Consider the following 22,910-nt stretch of genomic DNA (forward strand, 5'->3'; position numbering starts at 1 on the left):
TCGAGAGGGCGTTGTCTCGCTTGGTTTTTATTCCCATATGTTATTCTTTGCTTGATTTTTTTCCCTGCAATGTTCCACAGCAGAATTGTCACATTCTGGATGATAGCTGTACAATTTTAGCTGGAATACGGCAGGAAACAATCTGCATATTTGTTTGTGTACATTTTATTCATTCACTGGATGTGATTGGTCAAACCCCACAGATATCAGGGGATCCTTTAAACACATGACACACAAGAAACACATTTTTAGATGTGACAGCTGGCAAAACAGACTAGGTACAGTGAACCTCTGAAAATAAGAAAAAAATGGCGAGCTTTCAAATGTTTATAATTTCCCACATGAACAGCTTAAAAGGCAGCTAAATTCCCCCAATTATTCATCCTCATTATTTTTTGGGGGCGAGTGGATATGTTTCATTTGTTTTTTTAGCTCACACTCAACAACGCTATATATATATATATATATATATATATATATATATATATATATATATATATATATATATATATATATATATATATATATATATATATATATATATATATTCTTATTTTATTACAATTATACTTTATATGACAAAAACAGTATTGTAACGTCCAAGCTAATTTCAGTTAGCCGCTCTATGGAATCTCGCAATACATGTTAGCATTAAGCTAGTGGACTGTTGTTAGTTACAATGATATCATTCGGTTAAAAAAAATAAAATATAGATTTTATTGTGTTTTGTTTGTCAGTTTTAACTTAAATTTCAACTGAGGAGACAAATAAATGTGGTGTTTTCAGAAAATCTGGTTTAGAAAAGGAAAACGAACATACAGTATTGATATATTGTAATTGTACACTTAATTACCTTTAAAACAATGATAGATGGAGGTAACTCGAACCCTTTACAACAATTTGAATGTCGTCAAGGGGAAATGCCTATTTTGGAGAAAAATGCCTTTAAATTTTCGGCACATTCAAATTTCAATGGTGCACATTGTCTACCAAGCTGTTCATTTCAAAATCTTCCATTACAATTTGATCTGCTGGCAAATGAAAGTCGAGACCTTAAGGAGGCTGTCGAAAATTCATATTTCCATCAATATCTCAAAACTAATATAAGCGACGTAAGACTGGTTCTGTAAAAACGCATCACAAATGACTTGAAGCAAACACACTGTGCTTCTCATTAGTAAAGTCTTTTCTTTTGTTATGTCACTGTGCTAATTTTTTTTTTTAAGCGCAAGACTGAGAACCCGGACATTTTTTTGTCTTATTTAAACGGTCTCCCTTTTGCACAAACTTTCAATCATCACAAGCCGGTCCGCAGCGTAACTCCCGTGATCACTGTAAATCAAAATTTCCTATCAAGCGCCGCCGACTGATTGTTAGCTTCTGATTGGCGTCTGCGATTTAGCCGGAAAAAGCCACGGATGATGACAACCGAAACACAACAAAAAGATAAACGCTGTCTGAGTGGCGTCCGGGTATTTACATGATTAACTTTGAGGGAGATGTCCAAGCTTCCCTGAATGCCCCGTCGCAGGCCGCCAGTCCGGGGACCAGGATGAGTCCGCTTCCTTCTTCCTCCTCGCCGTCAACCGGTGGGCGTGTAGGGCGTGTCGCTGTGGTAGTTGTAGTCGGGACAAACCTTCTGCACCAGCTTGTAGTCGGTGCTGTGGAAGGTGATGAAGATGCAGATGACTTTGAAGGGTTTGGAGCACAGCCAGGAGACGTGGCTCTGGGTCTGGTCCTGAGGGCAGCTCTGCGACGGGTCATGGGCGCACAGCGAGTTCCGAGTGCCGCGTTCCACCTTCTCGTACTCCACGCGGCAGTTGAACAGCTTGTTCTCCTTGCTCTCCACCGCCGTCTGCTGCTGCTGGACGCGCAGCTCGTGCTGGTGGTGGTTCTGCTGCTGGTGGACGTGGAACTCCACCGCCTTGGTGGGCGGTACCAGTCCTACCGACACGTTGCCCTGCCCGGTGGAGTTGTGTCGGAAGTAGACGCTGAATGTACCTGGGAACAACGACAATTCATAAATGCGGCACCTCCTGCTGTCCATAATGAAAAACGGTCGAGATCTTACACACTATTCCTTTAAGTTGATGTTTTTGTTCCCCTCGTGTCACTGTCTCGTGAGTGGGATTGCATCCACCTGTCATCGTTAACCTGCTTCCCAATGTCTGCCAATCAGCTCCCTGCTCCTATTGCGTCATACCCAGGTGATTCTTGGTTGTCTCGTCAGTTTTAAGCGTATTTACTATCCTGTTTCCTTTCAGTTCTTGTCGGGTCATCGTCTTAAGTGTCGTTGTCAATGTTGCTATCAGTTCCTTGTTGTCTTTGTGAGTCACTCGTTGGGATAGACATTCCGGCAAAAATCAGTTGGTCTGACGCTCCCTTTTTGCCAACCGACCATTAATACCTAAATGATCAGTACCTGAAATAATTACTTTGATACCAAAAGTAATCGATTACTGTGGTACATAAAGTAATTATTACCATAGTGCTTAAGAATACAAATCAATTACTTATATCAGCCATTTTTTGGTACACTTTTAGCCACACATTTGAAATATCATTAAAATTCATAAGCGCCTGGATTCTTGCAAACATTCTTACAAATGTTGCCCAAAATATATTGCAAAACCAAGGCTGAGCTCCATACCGTTGCCGTGGTCCACAATCTTGCCGGTGATGAGCAGGTTGAGCTTGACCGTCTTGATGTTGGAGTGGAAGTCGCCCCAGCCAAACATTTTCTTGAACTTTCCCGTCTTCACGATAGGTCTCCTCTTGGCTCGGGAGCGCCCCCCCGAGGCCGAGGACACGGAGGAGTTGGCGAGCCAGCTCCACTGCTTGGAGTCAGAGTCCAAGTCCTCCTCCATGTGGAAGTCCAGGCCCACCGAGGTGAAGTTGTCCTTCCCGTCCAACGTGTGAGCCAGGAGGCGGCTGACTGACAAAGTCTGAGCTGCTTTGCTGTTAGCGGACCAGTAGGACTTCATTTTGGACTTATCGCCGTTTGCTGATCTCGAGTCAGCTCCCAGCACCTGGAAAACAAAAATGAACCTCACTTTTCAATGTCGTTATCCAAGTAAACACAAGTACGTTTGTCAATTCAACAATTCAACACACAATTCAAAGCACTCAAGAAATCTAGAGCCTGAAATTCTTTAAGGACAATTTTAGGTCTCCAAACTATGATTTTCGATATTAAGGTATCAATTTGTCAGTTTGCCGATTGAAGTACTTCCGGTTTTGCAGATGACGCATTTCCGTTTCCAGGTTTGAGCGATTGTTTTCTATTTGTGTTGTTCAATAAACATGCTTGGGGCATTTCATTGAAGTTCATTCAGTATTTGCATTATTCAGTTCAATGCCAATTTTTACACTTTTACTGCAAAAGAATGTCGGTTCTCGCCTCCCCCTACTGTTAATAATCGGTATCGGTCCTGAAAACCCCATATAGGATGAAACCCACACAGGCACGGGGAGCACATGAAAACTCCACAAAGGAAGGGTCGTAGCCAGAATCGAACCCGCGACCGCTGCACTGTGAGTCGGATGCGCTAACCACTCATCCAGCGTGGCGCTAGCTAGACTCAGTTCAACAAAAATTGTTGTAAAGATGCTAATCATGGTAATGAACGGCATCTGATGACCCAAGGTTATTTTTTCAGCGAATCGTTCCACGTGATCGTCCACAGTTATACGTTTGCGATCACGCGGCGGTTCCACGTTCAGCCCAAGTGTGACAGCAGCTTGACTTTGGAGCTTCCTCCGTCAGCGCACGTCGGCGCCGTCCATCACCAGCCGCTCCACACAGCGCTGATGTTCGCCACCGAGGCCCGCCGAGCGCCAAACGTCTTTGGCGTGTCGTCTAAATCAAGACGGAGGGCCTTTTTGCACCCCTGGCCCCGCAGCCGATGATGGATGAGTCATCTGCAACAATCCCGCAGATGACGGCGCCAACTATGCGACGAGACCCTCGCCGCTACGTGACAGCAGATCCATCTGAGCGTAGCCTTCGCCGTTTTTTTTTTTTTTTTGTATCTTCGCCGGGCAGATCAATAGAGTGAAAATAAGGTCTTCTTTCACACGGTTGAAGCGCATTGTGTGAGGCGTCGTGAATGATCTTTCCCCGCGAAGGACGCGGCGGCTTTGTGCACTCGGACTTTCGGAGAAAGATGGCCTCCGGTTGTTTTTGAAGAGAACACGGTGATGGACGAGCCGATTGCCGTGGTAAAAACGTGCATAGATCTTTTTTTTTCCCCCCGCCCTCCCTACAGGAACTCACCGCAGGACTTTTTAAAAGTAAAATATTTGCGCTGACAAGGTGAGATGAGGAATGAATTGGAATGTTTTGTGGCTCAGCGGCGCAGTTAAACGGCGTTAATGAAGCGCGGCTTTTGTCTAACACGCGTTGGCCGCCGTGATGTATTATCCCAAGATATATTCCGCAGTAGGCGTCGGGCGCGACTTCCCGCTCGGGATTTATGGTTGCCATTACGCGTTGACGTAAAGCTCCTTAAGGATGGACAAGTTCAACGAAGTGGCGTCTTACAAAGTGCCGAGCAAGCAGCTGGAAAGTGGACTCTCTTTCATTTTTACATTAAAGTGACAACTTGTGTGTTCATACACACTTTGCGCCGCCTTAACAAGTAAACGTGTTCATTTGTACTGAAAAACAAACAAACAAGGTGCAAACCTCTTTAAAAGGAAAGAAGATATTTGAATTAAAGTGTATGGTGGCAATATGTCATAATATATTTCGATCATATTTTCTTTGCACAGTTTTTGCAAGTTTTTTTTATTCAGTTTTTCTTCTTTGCAGGGATGATGTTCAAGACCACCTCAGCAATAAGTGAAATCCGCGTGTGTAGTCTATTGAAATACTCGCAAAGCATATTTTCTTGGCATTTAAGGCGATTAAAAGGATGCCATACTTATTTCGCCATTATTGAGCAGTAAAAACGTAATATTTTGGGTATACTGTACTTATTCAGTACCATCTTATAACTCTAGACATTCAATCCCTACTGTTTATTTATATGTATTTTTTTTCAAATTTATTTTCAAATGTTTGGCTAAAGAAGGGCCTGAAAATGGCTGGGATTAATCAATCAACTAATCAATTACTTTAGTGCCTAATCAATTATTGAAGTGCAATGGTATCAAAAGTAATTCCCTTGGTATCTGACGTAATCAACTAATTTAGTATTTTAGTACATAAATAATGGTTAGTATCGTATTTAAGCACCTAAAGTAATTGATTACTTTCATATTTGATTACCCAAAGTAATCAATTACTTTACACTTTAAATACTCCTCCTTTAGCCCCCCCCCAAAAAAAAGACAAAAAAGAACCTGGGCAAAAAACAAAAAAAACATAAAAACACGCCTTTGGGATTCAATGATTTAATTTTATATCAATTATTTTTCATGTACACTTAAAACCTTTAAAAACTCATTTGCCTGATTCAAAATAACACGTGTCTTTAAGATCACGTAACAACCGATGATGACTCGGATCGTAAATGTCACATGACCAACAGGTGAGCCGTGATTGGTCATTACCTGCAGCCTTGAGCGCACGTGATGTCGTTTTCAGTCGGCAGCAAGTGGCAAAATAATGACACACTAGACTTTTCTGAAAGACTTTGTTCTTCTTTATCATTTTTTCTCTCTAAAAACTCTCGAAACTACACGGGTTTGCCAGCATCTAGTGGTCAAAAGTGGTATTACACCTATAAATAAGCACTTAATAAAGATAATTATTGAAATTAAGAACGCTGAGCCTCTGAGTAAAATTTGAAGTGTGATTAATCCTAATTATATAGCATAAAGTTACATAAAGTGGTACTGATTGGACCTGGGCAGATTATATTGATTTGACAACACAGACTATGAAATCCGATTGGACAAAAACATCTAGAAGAAACACGACCAAATGGACACAATCAAGTGTTCAGACTAAATGCGCACAATTTCAGGGATCAAATAATATTTTAGAATGTACGAAGGTCAGCGCTTCTGACAGGATCTGTTGGCCACGACCATCCACCGCTGTTGAAAAGTTGTGCTTCAAATAAAGTTTGATGTCGTTTTCTATTCCAAGTCATAAAAGTGATTCCGGAAGCTTCTCAGCTAAGTGGGTTAAGTCTCAACAGAGGCGCTGTCGTCACATGAAGGGATGTCAGGAAGCTGCTTTACACATGAACACGCGTACACACACTCTCTGACACGCACACATACGCACAAAATGGCAGCCAAGAGGACTCAGAAGCTGTGTGGGAGAATGTGCCGCAGAAAAAAATGGGGATGGGATTTTGTCCGATACGCTGTCGCACCTGCGAATTCTTCTTTCCTGTGTGTCTGGGCGACACGTAATTAGCTGGCGCGTAGAAGCACACCTGACAGGATTAGCGGCACAATTGCGCGGTGGATTAGAGCACCAACCTGTAATCCCAATTGGGAGATTAGAACACGTGTGCGTTCGCCTCAAGGTGATTGTGTGGTGCTGTTTAAAGGTCAGCAGTCGCACCGAGATGACTTTGCCCGCACGACCTAGGGAGGTATCGATTGCTTTGCTTTAATGATGCCGCAGTGGTTCCTCCTGGCCAGCGGGGGCAGTAAGAAAATGTGAAGTGAAATTTATTGTACACGGAAGCTGATGTATCACACATTTTCAGGATATATAAATATATATATATCCAAAGTTACACAAGCTTATGAAGGTAGAGGCTTTCAACATCCCATAATACTAATGAAGACTCGGGCAGGGCAAGGAAATATGTCTCTTGTGTATATATATATATATATATATATATATATATATATATATATATATATATATATATATATATATATATATATATATATATATATATATATATATATTTAACAATAATACATTTCTCATCAAATACATTTTTTTTTTAATTGAGGGTGGCTGACACCCTTGACTAACGCTTACTTAATATAAGCCAATTGACCACTGTAGTGATAACTGTGACCATTGGATGGCAGTATTTCCACACTTATAACACAGCTATTACCTACATGCAATTCAAAGTAAGGAATGAAAAGCCATCTTTCATATGATACCACTCAAATTTACATTGACATAGCACAAAATATTCTGTCGGACTTGAAAGGTCGGACTTGAAAGATGGGTAAAAATGCTAAATAATTCCAGAGGTTTCCTTTTCTGATAAAGCTTGGCACGAAAAGTGTTAATTAGTAATGCAAACCGAAATTGAGTACTTTGTATCAGAAGTAATTGATTACTTAAGTACTGTTACTAGTATATGAAGAATTTTGGCAAAACCAGGCTTCCGTCGTTTATGCTGTTGAATGTCTGGACTACAAAAACGTAAAAATATGTCTTTGGCTTGAACGAGTAATTTATTAAGGGTGTTTTATGCTGCCAACAGATGATTAGAGAATAATTCGAAGAATTTCATGGCAAGGGGTCCTGAAGCGTCTTGTTAGCCTTTGTGAGTGGCGAGGGTGTACGTGACGGCCGGAAAAAGTTGTTTTATCGGGCAAAAGCGACAAAGACGAGTGGCAGAAATAATATTGATGGTGACAGCGGGTAACATCATCAGTTATCCGCCAGGAGACTCGCAAACGATCATCTGTCACGCAAACGACCTGAAAGAAAAGCGCCCCGTGGCAGGCATTCATGATGCTGATGCACACCTTTTCAAAGCAACATAAAAAAAAATAGAAGAGCCAAGATCAAAACCACAACTTATTTGGTTGAAAGTATTCCGTTTTGACACTTTTAATTTGTCAATCAAGTGTAATTGTCCTATGAAGAGGGAATTTTTGGGGGGCATTTTTCACGCTGTACATTTATTTTGCTTTTGTTATTTTACTTGTTTTAACTGGGTATTTTTTTAAATTCAAAATCCCCAAATCATGCAAATAGATTTTTTCTCATTTTATGCCAATCCAAATCTAAATCTAAATATTTTACAGAATAACTTAATATTTTACCAAAGTTATGCATTTTTTTCAAGGTCAGTGTGTAAATTTTGCATTAAAATTGTCAAATACGTGCATTTGGTCTTTTTTTCGACCGATGTTGTAGTTAAATTTAGGCAAATTTGTGATATGATTTTGCCACTAAGTACTACGTAAACAATTCATTACAAAAATATTACTTCATGCAAGTATTTTCGTCAAATTTTATTTGCTAACCAACTCAGTTGCATTTGAATTCATGTACACTTGAAATTATTTGACTTGAATCAGTCAACTTAGTCTTTTAATTCATTTAATTCATTAAAATACATCTTTGACGTTCATCGCCATCAACAGCAGTGAATGCATAAAAATGAATTTTATGGCAATATGTGACTTCATTTTGCTAACCATCAATCAAATATTGCCTTATAAATTAATTATTAAACTATGCAAATATTTGCAATTACATTGTTATGCTTCAAGTCCAATTTGAAACATCTACAAAAAAAGGATAACGTTTAAACTGCCGCCGTTGTTTTTGAAACGCATTATTATCATATTTTTTTTAATAATTAAACAAAGAGCATGTGGCGCATCACTAAACATCAGTTCAGACGGCGACCGAGCGCAATGATGTTCATTAGTTTTATCGTAAACCATTCCGCGTTTAGCTTCGCTTTTGAGTCCTCGCTCTCCCTCTCTTTTTTTTTTTTTAATTGCATTTCTCACACGCTGTTTAGAAAAAAAAAAAAAACTCAATGTCCCTTCCAATAAAAAGTGTCGTTATCGCTCCATTGGAACATTTTATTGCTCAAAGCTTGGACACTTCATTTGCATTTACATTTAACGCACTCCCATTTACCACCACAAAGTCTATTTAAGGCTGCTTTAATAATATTCCAGGTTTTTCCAGTAGTGTGGCAGCATCCCGGGCGGGCGGGACAAGAGCAGATAACGCACGCACACACACACGCACACACACACAGGCAAAAGTCCTCGTAGCTTGTTGGACAAACTCAACGTTATCTACACTCTGCCGAGCCGGGAGATAACACATGTATGCCGCCGCGCTTTTAAGATAAACAAGTGCTGCCACGGTCTATATGAACCCCTACACGCACGCAATATCTTGAATAGAAGCACCGGGATGCACAAGACAGAGTGTGTGTGTCACTTTTCATTGGCCTCAATGCTGCAGTGCAATTGTGTGCCATTCCAAATGTGTGTGAATGAAGCGCAGATAGCAGGCAAACGCCACTGGATGCTGAAAAAATTACTGACTATATATATATATATATATATATATATATATATATATATATATATATATATATATATATATGTGTGTGTGTGTGTGTGTGTGTGTGTTTTAGTATATATATGCATATGTATACATAGTGTATATGCATATAAAGATAAATACATATAAATACAGTATATATATGTATATAGATATATACTGGAAGGATAGATGTATATTGTGCAACATATGCAATATATATACATAAATACTTACATATATATGCAGTACATGTTTATACATACATACACGAATATTTCGATCCCCCACTTTATTCCCATTGGGGAATACCACAGGGGTTTTAGGGGCTCCAAAAAAGTTTAGTTTCCCGGCAAAGATGAAGAAATTTCATGAAAGATTTTGCTCCCTGGATAAGTTTTAGGTCTCCTTAAAAACCTTTAGGACTACCACTAAGGCTTTGTGGTATTCCAAAGCTAAGGGGTATTTTAGGGTTTCTACAAATGCAAGCTTGGAGAGTTCCAGAAAGAATTTAAAGGACTTCCATTGAGATTTTAGTACTTCAAGGAAGATTTTACCAAATTTCAGGAGGTTTTAAGACTTCTAAAAACCTTTTTGGACTCTTAATATGACTTTGACAAGTTCCATTAAGATTTTTACCAGCATCGATTTAGAGTTTATGGACTTTCATAAAGATTTTAGGACTTCCATTAAGGATTTGGCGAGTTCCAGAAACGTTTTAAGAACTACTATTATAAGTTGGTGATTTCCACAAAGGTCCTGAGATTCTTCAGGCATCCATTCAGGCTTTATGACACCTAATGCTTTAGAATCCAGACCAAGTATTTGGCGCTCCAAAACCACAAGGGTTTTAGAGGCTTCCATTAAGGTTGCAAATGTTTAAGAAGCTCTACTAAATTTTCAGAGTTTCACTCAGTTTGTAGGAGCTTTCAGGCCCCCACGAAGTGTTTGGGTAGAGCTGTATCAAAGCGCTACCTGAGGGCATCAGAGATGATGACAAATCAGAGTGTCAGGAAATCACAGGTGGACGTGCCTTATCTCCAAAGGAGTCAGGGGCACAATTACCAGTGTGACCTCACACTGGTGATACGAGAGAGGAACCGGTTTGAAGGAGAGGGCCAACAAACTTGCTTGCACTTTTTTAAGGTAGCCACAGGAGAAAACGCATAATCAGACTTCTTCCACACTAGCTTCAAAGACGTTTGGGAGGTTCCCGTAGGGGAAACGCGATGATCACGAGAACATGTGATGTACACGTCTTATGAGCCGTTTTCTTTGCAGTGCCAGGCGGTGCATTTCATACCTCGGACTTAGCCGGGTCATGTTTTCGAAAAATTTTAATTGAGATATTGATATATTCCAATTCCAGACTTAATTCCCTGAAAAAAAATGTAATAGAAGGGGTAGCTAAAAAATGAACAGTTAAAGCAGTTTGAATGTTGCCCAGTTGAAAGTTTTGAGGAAAAACACATTTCAGCTTTCAAAAACAGCAGCTTAGGAAAAATCTATTGACCCAAAACTTTCAGGCCACTGGAAAGTCAATTCCAAGAGCAGTGAAGGACATGATCTCAGATTGGAACACATTCAAATCTGAGGAAATTGGACATCTTCAAGAGATGCAACTCTGTCACATACAATGAACGTACGGCCGTGTTGATCTTCCACACGGCTGTGCGTGCGTCTGGCTTCTGTTCGATGTCATGCTGGAGGGTCACATTATGGTGTTTTCCATTTTTATCGCTTGTTATGTCCATTTATATAAATCATTCGTGAAACGCCGTTCGAGACGAGGAACTCATTTGGAAGCCGCTTCACTGGGCGCGCTTGCTAGCTTGTCAGATGATAGCACCTTTGCAATCATTGATACTAATCCCTGAATTTCATACACTGAGATTATCATGTGAACCTTTTGGCTGCTAAAAAATAAAAGTTGAGACCTTAATTAACCCTATTTTGTCCAATCCTTTGACCTTTAAATAAAAGGTACAGTGGACCCCCTGTTTACGACGTCTCTGCCTTACATTTTTTTCACCTGACGTGGAACACAACGTTTTTTTTGTCCCTCCTTTACGCCATTTATTTCGCCTTATGACACATACAACATGGCAGTCAGTTTGTACTCACACGTCTGTACACGCGTCACCGCTTACGTCACTACAATGCTGGTCTGCTATTGGTCGGGGCACAGGGTCACAAAGATGGCCGCCTAAAGACTTGATCTCCTTTGAGAGTGCTTTCACTATGGTATTCATTGAACATTGTAGTACTTGAATTGGTTAGCCATGGGTCCCAAGATTGCTTGTGATGTTGAAAAGAGAAGTAAGAAGATGATATACGAAGAAATACGAAGAAGGCTAAGCTAGCCTAGCTTAGGCTACCCTCATGAGGGAATATGGCCATAACAAGCTCATCAAGTTGCTTAAAGGTAAATAAATCCCTTGTACATTTTTTACTTATGTTATTTCATTGTATACATGTATATTACATATATGTAGTACTTAGGATACTATTTAATACCAATTGATGTATTTCCATGGGATTTTACATGCATTAGCTAATTAACATAGATTCGAATTGTCAACCATACGGCGAATTCGCGTTACGACCCCAACTGCGTAAGCCGGGGGCCCACTGCATTTCACATCATAGGGAAAGCATTGACAGGAGATGCTAAGGAGCTGAAATTTCACCCAGATGGTGACAACATGGCACGACCACTTAGCTATCTCACTAGCAGGAGTGTGCTAACCATTGGCTAAAATACTGTGAGAATGTGGAGTTTGCATGTTCTCCCCGAGCCTGGGATCTCTCAGGGACCTCATGGCTGGTCTATTGGACGTACTTAAATTGTCTTTAGGTGTGATTGGGTGCGTGAATGGTTGTTGGTCTCCGCGTGCACTGCAATCGGCTGGCGTGGAGTGAATTTGATATGTTCTATGAATCCGATCCGGCAAAATTAGAAAAAAAGTGCAAATTATAGTCCGAAAATTTCGCTACATGTATTAGATGCAACGCAATCAAGAAGAACACTAGCAAATAGGCTGTTGGGACTAAATGAAGTTTCTTTTAATTTGGTAAATTGAAATTGGAATTGTGGGTGGATGCTTGCGGCAGCGTTTAGGCCAGCAGAGTTGGCCTGGCTGGCCCTGACTGTTTACCACTTGTTCTTCAGGAGTTTAGAATCCGGCAATCAATGAGTTGCTTCGCGGCGATGTGTAGCATTAAGGGGGGGAGGCGGCATGTTCGGTTGGGGGTTGGGGGGGGGGCTAAATGATTAGCGAGTTTAGCCAGCTGTGAAATTGAGTTTATGCTTTTCAAGACGGCAAATTCAATTGGATAATGGGAATGAAGTTGTAGAGAATAATTAATAGTAATTGACTTCTTTCCATCACTATGCAAATTAAACACTGATAACGCCGCGGGAGCTTTTTAAGTGAAGTTTTTAACGCAGCTTACGGCCGCTGTTCCCCGCCGATTGCTTTGTTGACACGTTCATCAGAGCAGGCGGGATGGCGGGGTGGCGGGGTTACCGGCTCACACCGGATTAAAGCAATTGGCTTGTCACAAACCGTCAAGACTGACACTTTTTTTTTTTTTTGCAAGTTCCCCCCAAAACAAAACACATTTGTTTGATCTATTTCAGTACATTTTATAATTAATCTAACTGTGACTAATGACTACAGTAATGACTGTTGAGTATGTTTGGGATTGGGGTCTCATCGGTTTTTGTTCCTCCACTGTAGTTTGGTTATAGTTTAGGATTTAAAAATTAATTAAGAATGGTTGGAGCGTTTTTGCTGTACTAAAAATAGGGATATGACTGCAGGTTAAGTTTTGTCACTAAGGAGTTAAGGACTTAAACCACAAGTCTTCTACAGAAGTTCTATACAGAAATTTTAGTACTTCTTTTAAAGGTTACTGACATTCTCTGAGGGTTTACGTTTAGGCCAGCTTTCAGTCACCCACTAAAATTTTACGGAGTTCCTTTATGACTTCAAGATACTATCACGTTGAATTTTAGGGCTTCTGCGAAGGTTTTAGAGGTTCGTGTTGAGGAATCGCGCAAGCATTTCACGAAGGTTTGTGGCCGGTTTTTGTGTACTGAAACATTCGCTTCCCCATTTGGTGGGGAGGAACCCTGTTAAGATTGCAGAAATTCAGTTAAAGGTTTATGTTGATCATTACGGGTTTTAAGACTTTCACAATTGATATAAAAATTCCGTCAAAGATTTTACATGCACCATTGACTTCTATTGAGGGTTTAGTTATCCTGTAAAGATTTTACTACACATATTTTCAATCTTACCTTTCAGTAAGTATGTATAAAAAAAAAACATGGTTTCATATGAGGCATCGTTTGACTTAATGTCATTTAAAAGCAAAGTTAGCTTAGCATTAGCCGAGAAATAACGATACATTGGAGGTATTCTAGTGTCCAAAACATCATTAGCTGAAGTTTGGTTTTTTTTTATTCATCATTTCAAATGAAAGCTATCACAGCTGTCTCAGCATTAGCACTTAAAAAAACAAAAACAAAAAGACAAATTGAATCCCAATAAATGATTAATTCAATTCCAATTGTTTTTGTCCTCAATTAAAAGCTTTTGGTGCTAACACGGCATTTGTGATTTGAAGTTTATTTGTTTGTCTTCAATTAAAAAAACAAAAATGTCCCATCTAGCTTAGCATTAGATTTGGACCTTTAATGGCGTCAGAAAACCAAATTATGTGAAGTTTAATTTATTATTCGGCATTTAAAAATTAAGATATCTTGGATGTTTCAGCATTAGCCTGACTGATTTTAATTCAAGTTGATTTTTTTTCTCAAGAAAAAAACAAAACTTATCACAGCTATTTCAGCATTTGGTTTAAGAAAACATTGGACAGTGATGGTCAAAATCTAGTTATTTAAAGTCCACTTAGTCTTTTGTTTTATATCAGATATCTTAGCGTTAGCTTCTAGAAAACATTAAATTTGTAATGTCATACTCGATTAATCTGCTTTACCTTGATTAAAATTTGATCACATCTATATTCCGTTAGCCTCAGAACAAAACACGCCAGTTTTTTTCTGAACTCTATTTAATGAGCACTGATAATTTAGCATTACTTGTGAGAAAAAAAAACAAAACTACACACTATTTTAAGTGTCAAAAACAATTGTTTCGTGTCTAAAATGCTACACATTCGCACTTTATTGATAATTAAGAAAATCCAAGTTTCATTGGTTTGAGTGTTTTTTTTTCACGCAAGCTAGCCCAACACTAGCGTTTGAGAAACTAAGGACTGGTCCTTTAACTGATTCCAAGTCTAATTGGTTAATATCATTTTCTCAAACACAGTTCTTCATTTTGATAGTTCTTTCTCGGCTGTTTAAATGCGGAGGCATTTTTTTTCAAAGTTATCGCAGTGAGGTTTGAGAACATTACACATTGGATCAAAACACATTGATGATTTCAAGTCGATTCTGGTTCTCTTAACCCAAAAGGACCTCAGCGAGACTCCGTTTGAAGCAAAATGGTGCCAAAAGATGATTATGAATGTGAGCAAGTAAGATAGAATAGAATGCATTTATTGTCATTGTGCAGCTGGTATAAAACGAAACTGGGAAATCTGAGTTATTGAATGGGAGTTACTCACCACAGAGATAACTGACAGCAGCAGAGCCCAGCAGCACCATGTGGTTGGCATGTTCGGACCACCGAGCATCTCGCCTGGCCTCAGTCAAGCCGTTGTCCTCTTTGATATGGGGATAAAAAAAAGGCCCCCCAAAATCTCCTGCTGACCCAACTCGAAATAAAGTGCAGGGCCAGAGTGAGTGGGGGGCGTCCCGACGTAGAGTGATGATGATGATCAAGGTCTTTTTGGTCGGGGGGAGAATGTATGTTGCGTTCAGGGGCAACGCTGCGCTGTTTGTACATGCGAGCGTCAGTGTGGAAGGGATGCTTTATACCCGCACGCAGGGATGCAGGATGGGAGTTGGTGGGCTTGGTGGGGTGGGGGGTTACGAGGGACTTCTGAGAACTTGAGATGTCGTCAGGCTGCCCTCAAGTGGTGCTCGGTCGCACTGCAACTTATTTGGGGAAAATAAAATACATTGTCTGATTTTGGACTGGTCTGACTTAAAGTGACATTGTGTAAGTTTTAGACCGTTTTTTATAAAAATAGAAGGAATTATTAGACTCTTAAAAACTTGCAAATAAATGTGTTTTTAAAGACCAACAGTATGTTTTAAAACAATCGTAGGTCTAGTTATCATTAAATTCTATTATATGGGGGGTGGCACTCCTCCGGAGGTCGTCATGTCTGTTTTAGCTACTAACAGCAGAAGGAGGAGTGTTTATAGCTACATTCCCTCAATGCCCCCAAAGCTCCTACAGGCGCATGCAAAGAATTACTAAACTTTTATTTTTTACAAAATCACTTCCTTTAAAGGGTGAGGAAGCGATGTGAAGGAAGGAAGGAAGGAAGGGAAGAGAGAAAAAGGGACGGAATGTGAAGGATGGATGGAAGGAAGGAAGGAGGAAGAAGGGAAGGAAGTAAAGGGAGAACAATTGAAGGGAGAGAAGGAAGGAAGGAGGGAAAAAGGAAGGATGGAGGGAAAAGGAAGGAAGGAGAGAAAAAAGGAAGGGAAGAAATAAATGAGGAAGAATATGAAGGAATGAGGAACAATTTAAGAAAGGAGAGGGGAAAGGAAGGAAGGAGGGGGAAGGAAGCAGCGAAGGATGAGAAAAGGAGGAAAAATGTAAGGAAGGTATGTAAAGGAACAAAAGAAAAGGAAGAAGACATGTGAAGGAACAAAGAAAGGAATAAAGGAGGAAGAAATGTGAAGGAATGAAGGAAAGCGAAGAAGAAAGGGGGAAGGAATAAATGAGGAAGAATATGAAGGAATGAAAAACAATTTAAGAAGGGAGAGGGGAAAGGAAACAATGAGGGGGAAGGAAGCAGCGAAGGACGAGAAAAGGAGAAAAAATGTAAGGAAGGTATGTAAAGGAAGAAAAGAAAAGGAAGAAGACATGTGAAGGAATGAAGAAAGGAATAAAGGAGGAAGAAATGTGAAGGAATGAAGGAAAGCGACAAAGAAAGAGGGAAGGAAGGTGAACAAAGGAAGGTGGAAGAAGGGAAGGAAGGAAAGGGGAACAATTGAAGAAGGAAGGAAGGAAGTGATGTGAAGGAAGAAAGGAAGGTGGAAGGGGAGGAAGGAAAGGGAGAACAATTGAAGAAGGAAGGAAGGGGAGAAAAAAGGAAGGAAGGAAGGAATATGAAGGAATGAAGGAAGGGGTAGAAAGGCAGGTGGAAGAAAGGGAAGGAAAGAAAAGGAGAACAATTGAAGAAGGGAGAGAGGAAATGAAGGCGGGAGGGAAGGAAGCAGTGAAGGAAGAGAAAAGGAGAAAAAAGGAAGGAAGGTATGTAAAGGAAGGAAAGAAAGGGAAAAAGAAATGTGAAAGAAGGAATAAAGGAGGAACAAATGTGAAGGAATGAAAGAAGGGGAAGAAGGAAGGGGAGAAGGTAAGGAGTGAAGGGAGGAGAGAAAAGGAGACAACTCTCCAGTTTGGTATTCAAGCCAGAAACGAAGTCAAATCAGTCAAAAATGATGTGGCGGGTCGGAGTTTGACACCTGTGCTATAATATAAATACAGTTTTTGATGTAAAATGCTTCACTCTCATGACCTTTTTATGTCCTTCTCCGATACTGCTCCTACAAGTAAATCAATATCTTGTCTTTCGATCTTATCTGAAAAAAAAAAAAAAAAACACAGTGGCAATCTTTGTTATAAGTAACACTCAAAAAAGTATGCATAATAATTCCCAGGTGACATTTGAAAGCGATGATGTCATACATTCAATTTGTCATTCAGGTTGCGAGACGAAACCTTTTCGATACACAAACACGCACAAAAAAGTGCAGTAAGAGCAAAGATAAGAGGAAAGGTCAAAATCAATCACGTAAATGGCAGCACGTCGCACTCCAATGTGGCGCGATAGCATCTGTGCTAAGGTAAAGGGAGCTCTGGGCGCCATAAAGCGTCACGCAACTCAATTAGCGCAAAAATATGCTCTGCCTTCTTTAACGAGCAGCAAACGAACCAATGAAATGGAAGGAAAACAAAAATCGGTCGCTCATCGTGGGTTGTCACCGTGTCCTCGTTTATTATCGCATTTTCTTCCAGCACACACAAACAACCTGTACAAAAACGGACGAGCGTTTCTTTTTTTTGTTTTGTTTTGTTTTTCTTGCTCATTTTTTGTTTTTCCCTCCCATCACATAACTTGCATCAGGACAGCAAAAAATATCATACAGCCACTTTTGCAATATTCAAACTAAACATTTTCTGTGTAATACAAAATAAATGTACACGTACCTTTCAATGAGTTTCCTCTGCACGAGAAACAAGAAAATAAAAAAAAAGTTGCCTTTTTTTCTTGTTTTTATAAATCCACAAGGGTAAACAATGTTTCACATCAGCCTTTTTTTTCCCCCAACTTCATAAATAATAATAAAGCTTATATGAAAAACATATGAGTGTTCATTCGTGATCACTGTGTAAGAGACTGCATGTTAGTTGGAGCCTTTCAAGTAGAAAAACTGCAAGTGATCATCAATAAGGCAGATAAAGTAAAAGTTGGAAAAGAAATGGAAATATAGGAGCTTAGTTGTTGCATTTTCAGCCATTTCAAAGGAACTCATTCAATCCCAAAAACGTGTTTTTTGATTTTTCTTTTGTTTTGTTTGTCCAGACAATAAATTCCAGCTAGTTAGTTATACTTAAAGATTTTTTTGACATTTTTATTTCAAGTGTTTCACTCGAGGAGGCTCTAAAACAGCTGATGAATAAAAAATGAAGTACTTGATAAATACTAAAGTTATTGATTCCTTTAGATACTAAAAATAGTCACATAAACCAAGTTTTGACACACAGATGTGCATTTTTACATCGGCCAAATTCTTTCTTACAATAATTACTGTAACGCAGTGCTTCTGGATTATATGTTGCCAAGCCCGCCCTAGGAAAGAGAAAACTCGATTATTATCTATAAAAATTGAATAAGGACCCCTTTTTAACATCAACAAAAGAAAAAAGCGATATAAATCAATTTTCAACAACTGTTCAATATTTTTTACAGTGTTTATACGGGTTACAGCTTAGTCTAAAACTGACAAAAATAACCAAGTGCATCAAAGTGGCTGAAATTTAAAAAAAAAAGATGAAAATACTTATTTTATTGCAATTACACTTGACCAAAAAAAAGCCCCCCAAGGGGCCCCGCCCCACTATTTGAGAAGCACCGTGGTAACGGGCCAAGCTAGAGGGCAGAAGTCAGTGTGCTGTAAGCGGCCTGTTGCAGCTGACAGAAGCTCGTATTAGCCTAGGTGGTTAATTTTCATTTAAAGAGGCAAGCAGACTGAACCACCGCCCGAGTCGATCATGTAAAAGGTCATGATGTCTCCAGCTGATTCGATTATCTCATTCAATGCTAGGGACGTATTATTACATTTTTTTAATAGTCCAGGCATTCAATCCCAGATACTTAACGCGTGCATTTAACTTATTTTCAGATACTTATGTATCTGAGATTAAATGTCTGGACTCTAAAAAAAACTGAAAATACCTGTATGCATTGTGGTTAGAGAGCACGGAAATTAGTTTTTTTAATCGTGGTCTTCGGCATAAACATACGATCATAAACTTGGTAGAACACAGATGCCGCGTAACTTGGGGTAACTCGAGCTGCATTGAGGCGCGCCCCATATTTGGGGAAATACTGTACTTTGGGGACTTAAAGTACTCAAGTAACTGATTACTTACTTTAGGTGCTAAATGTACTACAGTAATTGAGTAATTGATTACTTTAGGACTCATTTCATTTAATATCATCCATTTTTAAATGCTCCTTTAGCTAAACTCTTGGAAAAAAAAAGAAAAACGTATAATTAAGTACCTGGGATTGAATGTTTGGACTTTATGCCTTTGGGATTAAATGAGTTAAAGTAGCAATGTATCACTAACACCAGTGTTTATTTCAAGAATAAAACATGATGTACTGAGATGACGTCTCTAACTAAAAAAATAAACAAAAAAATAAAAAATAAACCCAACAGCCAGTTTTTTGAACGGCTCTTTTTAGTGAACGGTTCGTGAATGAACGGTTCTCTTGAAAGAGCCAAGATTTTCTTTCAGACATTGGTTCTAGACACTTTTTTTTTTTTTTGGATCTGCTTTTGTTAGATATACATGTCTACCAAATTTCATGTGGCTGAGTAAAATTTTTGAAGCTTTTCAAATTTGTCTTTAAAGAACTGTTGGAAATAGCCATAATGATCCCCAAAATGGCTGCTAAAATAAAAACAACAACAAGTCTGACTTCCTGTATTTGAGAATATAGATTGAGAAAGATGTGTTAGACCTTTTAAGTTTCATCTGGCCAGAAGGAAAGATTACACCAAACACCCTCTACAACAAAGTCTTTTTTCTTTTTTTTTTTTTGCTACTGAAAACAAAATCTATACATATTTTACTATTATTTACAAAGGAGTATTAGGGCCACAATGCAAAGAAAAAAATAGAATCTTTCAAGAAATTTGTGTTTTTAAGTATGATGAGGATAAACTTGTTTTATTTTGGAAAAAACGGGTAAATATAAATGAGAATAAACCTGTATTTTAGAGGTAACCGTTTCTAACAAAAGAAATGGATTTTCTCCAGATAAAAAGTCATATTTGGAGAATACATTAGTATTTTGAGGCAAAAAGTTGTCGGTTCATGAGGATAAGCTATAGATATTTTTTAAAGAAAATCATTATTTATTTAAAAGATAAAACACTGTTGTTAAATATATGTTTTTTTTTTTTTTTAGTCACGTTGTTAGAGAAAAGGGTCTTGAATGGATGGATTTTTGAGAGGTGGCCAAACAGTCCCTATAGGTTGTCGTATAATATATAGATTTTTAAAATGCAACTTAATTACTTATTACTTCATTATTGAATTTTACATAGTGCATATGGAAAGTAATCTAGCGCTTCACTTTTTCCACATTCGGTCATGTTACAGCCTCATTCCAAACTATATTAACCTCTTACCTCAAACTTCAACAATATTCAACAATACCCCATTATAACCATGTGACAAATGTTTTTTGACATTGTTTTGAATTGATTAAAAACAGAAAACTAAGGAATCTCATTTACATAAGTATTCACATCCTTTACGTAATGCTTTGTTGATCCCTCTATATATTGCTCCATCCATTTTCCCTTCTAACCTGACTCCTCTGCCAGTCAATACTGCTGAAAAACAGCCCCGTAGCATGATGCTGCCACCACCATGCTTCACTGTAAGGGATGGCTGGTTTCCTCCTAAGATGAAACCTGGAATTGACACAAATGTGCTCAATCTTTGTCTAATCAGACCCGAGTATTGTGTTTCTCATGGTCTGAGAGTCATTCAGGTGCCTTTGGTAAATTCTAGATGGGCTGCCATGTTCCCTTTACCAAGGAATGACTTTTGTCTGGCCACTTTACCATTCGGCCCTGATTGATGGATTGCTGCAGAGATGGCTGTCCTTCTCTCCACACACAAACACTGGAGCTTTGACAGAGTGATCATGGAGGTCTTGGTCACTTCCTTGACGATGTTTTTTCTATTTGCATCACACAGTTTAGCCGGCCGGTCAGTGGAGTGGTTCCATACGTCTTCCATTTATGAATAATAGAAGCCACTGTGCTCTTTGGGACCTTCGAAGAAGCAAAACTTTTCCTGTATCCCTCCTCAGATTTGTTCCTCAAGACATTAATGTCTCAGAAGTCTAAAGACAAGGCTTGGCGTATGTGCTCTGGCATGTAGGACAACTGTGGAAACCTATATGAACAGCTGTGTTAATTTCCAAATCATGTCCCATCAATTGCATTTAGCACAGGTGGAATCCAATTAAACTGCAGTAATACCTTAAGAATTATCAGGGGAAAAAGACACATGAGCTCAATTTTCAGCTTCAAAGACTGTGAATACTTATTGAATGTAAGTGTGATTTCTTAGTTTTCTACTTTAAATACATTAAAAAAATGTACCCCAAAAAAGAGGCAAGAGATTAATTTAATAGAATTTGGAATGAGATTGTAAAATGACAAAATGTGGAAAAAGTGCTGCCATATGCACTGTAAACACTCTGTTTATCCCTCCCCCACTGTGGCCCTAAAGATCCTTCGCAAATGAACCCCCACATCCTTGCGTTGACCTTTCACCCCCAAATCTTCTTCTTAAATGGCATCAACGGTCATGTGTTGCACTAATATAGTGCACGTTAGCGCCTGAAACACAGCCAGGGTGGAGGCAAGACAGTGACAGAGAAGGGCGCAGTTTCCATGGCAACAGCCGCCCCAATCCAACAACATCCACAAAAGCGCAAGAGAGAGAGCGAGAGTGGCGTCCCTCTTTTGTCCAGAGCGAGGATTTGGCGAAGGAAAGGATTCTAAACCCTTTTATGGAGATTTTCCTCCCCTTCATCCTTCATCCTCATCTTTTTTTTTTTTTTTTTGGCAACAGAGGATGCTATGTATCTCAGAAAGCCTCCAGAGGCGGCTCAGCGGAAAGAAAGTTGATGTGAGAAAAAACAAAGTCTTGGTTGGGTGGGATGACAAAAAAAAAAAAAAAAAAGGCATTTGACTCAACACTCGCAGAGGTCATGAAGGCGAACAAAAAGTGAGTGGAGAGAGAGCACTTTTTTAAAAGAGAGATGTGCTCTAAGAGGATTTGCAGTCTCGCCTTCATGCTGTAAAAAAAGACCCCCCCAAAAAAGCCAAAGAAAAAGCATCCGGCACGCAGCTGCGACTACATGTCCGTGTCGCCGTCGTAGGCCAGCGTCAGAGGTTTGAGGCGGTTGTTCTGTTGCTGCTGCCTCACTCGCTCCGCTCGCTTTGGCTTTTTGCTGCCGGTGGCACACACGGGAAACACATATGATCATTATTAAGTTATTATTCATGAGATGCATCAGTGGACACAACATGAGGTACAATTGCACACTGTTACTTGGATTGTTTGGACTTTGATCTTTATGTAGGTTTTTTGATGGAATCACAGAGAAAACGGTGATATCAAACTCAAAGTGGCAGATTTCTAAAAAAAAAAAGAGAATTTATGTATATTCAAAATAGTTTTGCAAAGTGATTTTTTAAATAAATTAAATTGATCCAATATTTTGTTTCTTTTTAAAAATTAAAGTTCAAATTGTATTTATTTATTTATAATGACGGTTTATCGTCATTATAATTATTATATTATAATTATTGTAATAATCATTATAAATATTGTAATTCAAAAACTAGTTTGTTGGTAATTAAAATTAATTTAATGATTCTGTAATATTTGGCGTTCTTTTGATAACTATTATTGTTGTAATTATTGTAATTATTTTATATTATTCTTGAATAAACAAATGTTATATCCATATTTCTATGATACGTTTAATATGTTGTATTAATGGTATGTTTTTTTATTCTTTAAAATTGAAAAGCAGTATATATTAATATTTTTATATAATTATTTAATGTATTTGATTTCAGCTACATATACATTTCTTATCAAAAGAATGTATTTATTTTAAGTGGTATTTTGTAATATTTTGCTATTTTTCTTATAAATTCATGTTTATCAAATGTATATTTATGTAAATTTCTGTCTAT

General features: G+C 38.8%; 2 protein-coding genes across 2 annotated transcripts in view; both read right to left on the minus strand.

The window, feature by feature from the left end:
* Positions 1 to 523: 523 nt before the first annotated feature.
* On the minus strand, positions 524 to 15,610 carry LOC148426423 (neurexophilin-1). The gene is made up of 3 exons (XM_088410618.1): positions 14,873 to 15,610; positions 2,651 to 3,029; positions 524 to 2,001 (listed from the first exon to the last, which is right to left on the minus strand). Exons 1-3 carry the CDS (start codon positions 14,939 to 14,941, stop codon positions 1,583 to 1,585), a joined length of 867 nt encoding a protein of 288 aa, XP_088266744.1. The 5' UTR covers positions 14,942 to 15,610; the 3' UTR covers positions 524 to 1,582.
* A 1,748-nt stretch (positions 15,611 to 17,358) lies between these two features.
* thsd7ab (thrombospondin, type I, domain containing 7Ab) overlaps positions 17,359 to 22,910 on the minus strand; it is a 110,669-nt gene continuing 105,117 nt past the window's right edge. The window contains exon 29 of the mRNA XM_088410582.1: positions 17,359 to 22,156. Within this exon, the coding sequence (XP_088266708.1) occupies positions 22,060 to 22,156 (97 nt within the window). The 3' untranslated portion in view covers positions 17,359 to 22,059. The remainder of the gene's footprint in view (positions 22,157 to 22,910) is intronic.

Source organism: Hippichthys cyanospilos, chromosome 3 (genome assembly GCF_059441005.1).
Source record: "Hippichthys cyanospilos isolate Australia breed blue-spotted pipefish chromosome 3, RoL_Hcya_1.0, whole genome shotgun sequence".
Classification (NCBI taxonomy): domain Eukaryota; kingdom Metazoa; phylum Chordata; class Actinopteri; order Syngnathiformes; family Syngnathidae; genus Hippichthys; species Hippichthys cyanospilos.

Coding starts and splice junctions, on each gene's coding strand:
- LOC148426423 (XM_088410618.1), bottom strand. CDS start 14,941: ATGCTCGGTGGTCCGAACATGCCAACCACATGGTGCTGCTGGGCTCTG. Junction 3,030..14,872: donor TGCTGTCAGTTATCTCTGTG/GTGAGTAACTCC, acceptor TTTGTTTTCCAG/GTGCTGGGAGCTGACTCGAG. Junction 2,002..2,650: donor GATTGTGGACCACGGCAACG/GTATGGAGCTCA, acceptor CGTTGTTCCCAG/GTACATTCAGCGTCTACTTC.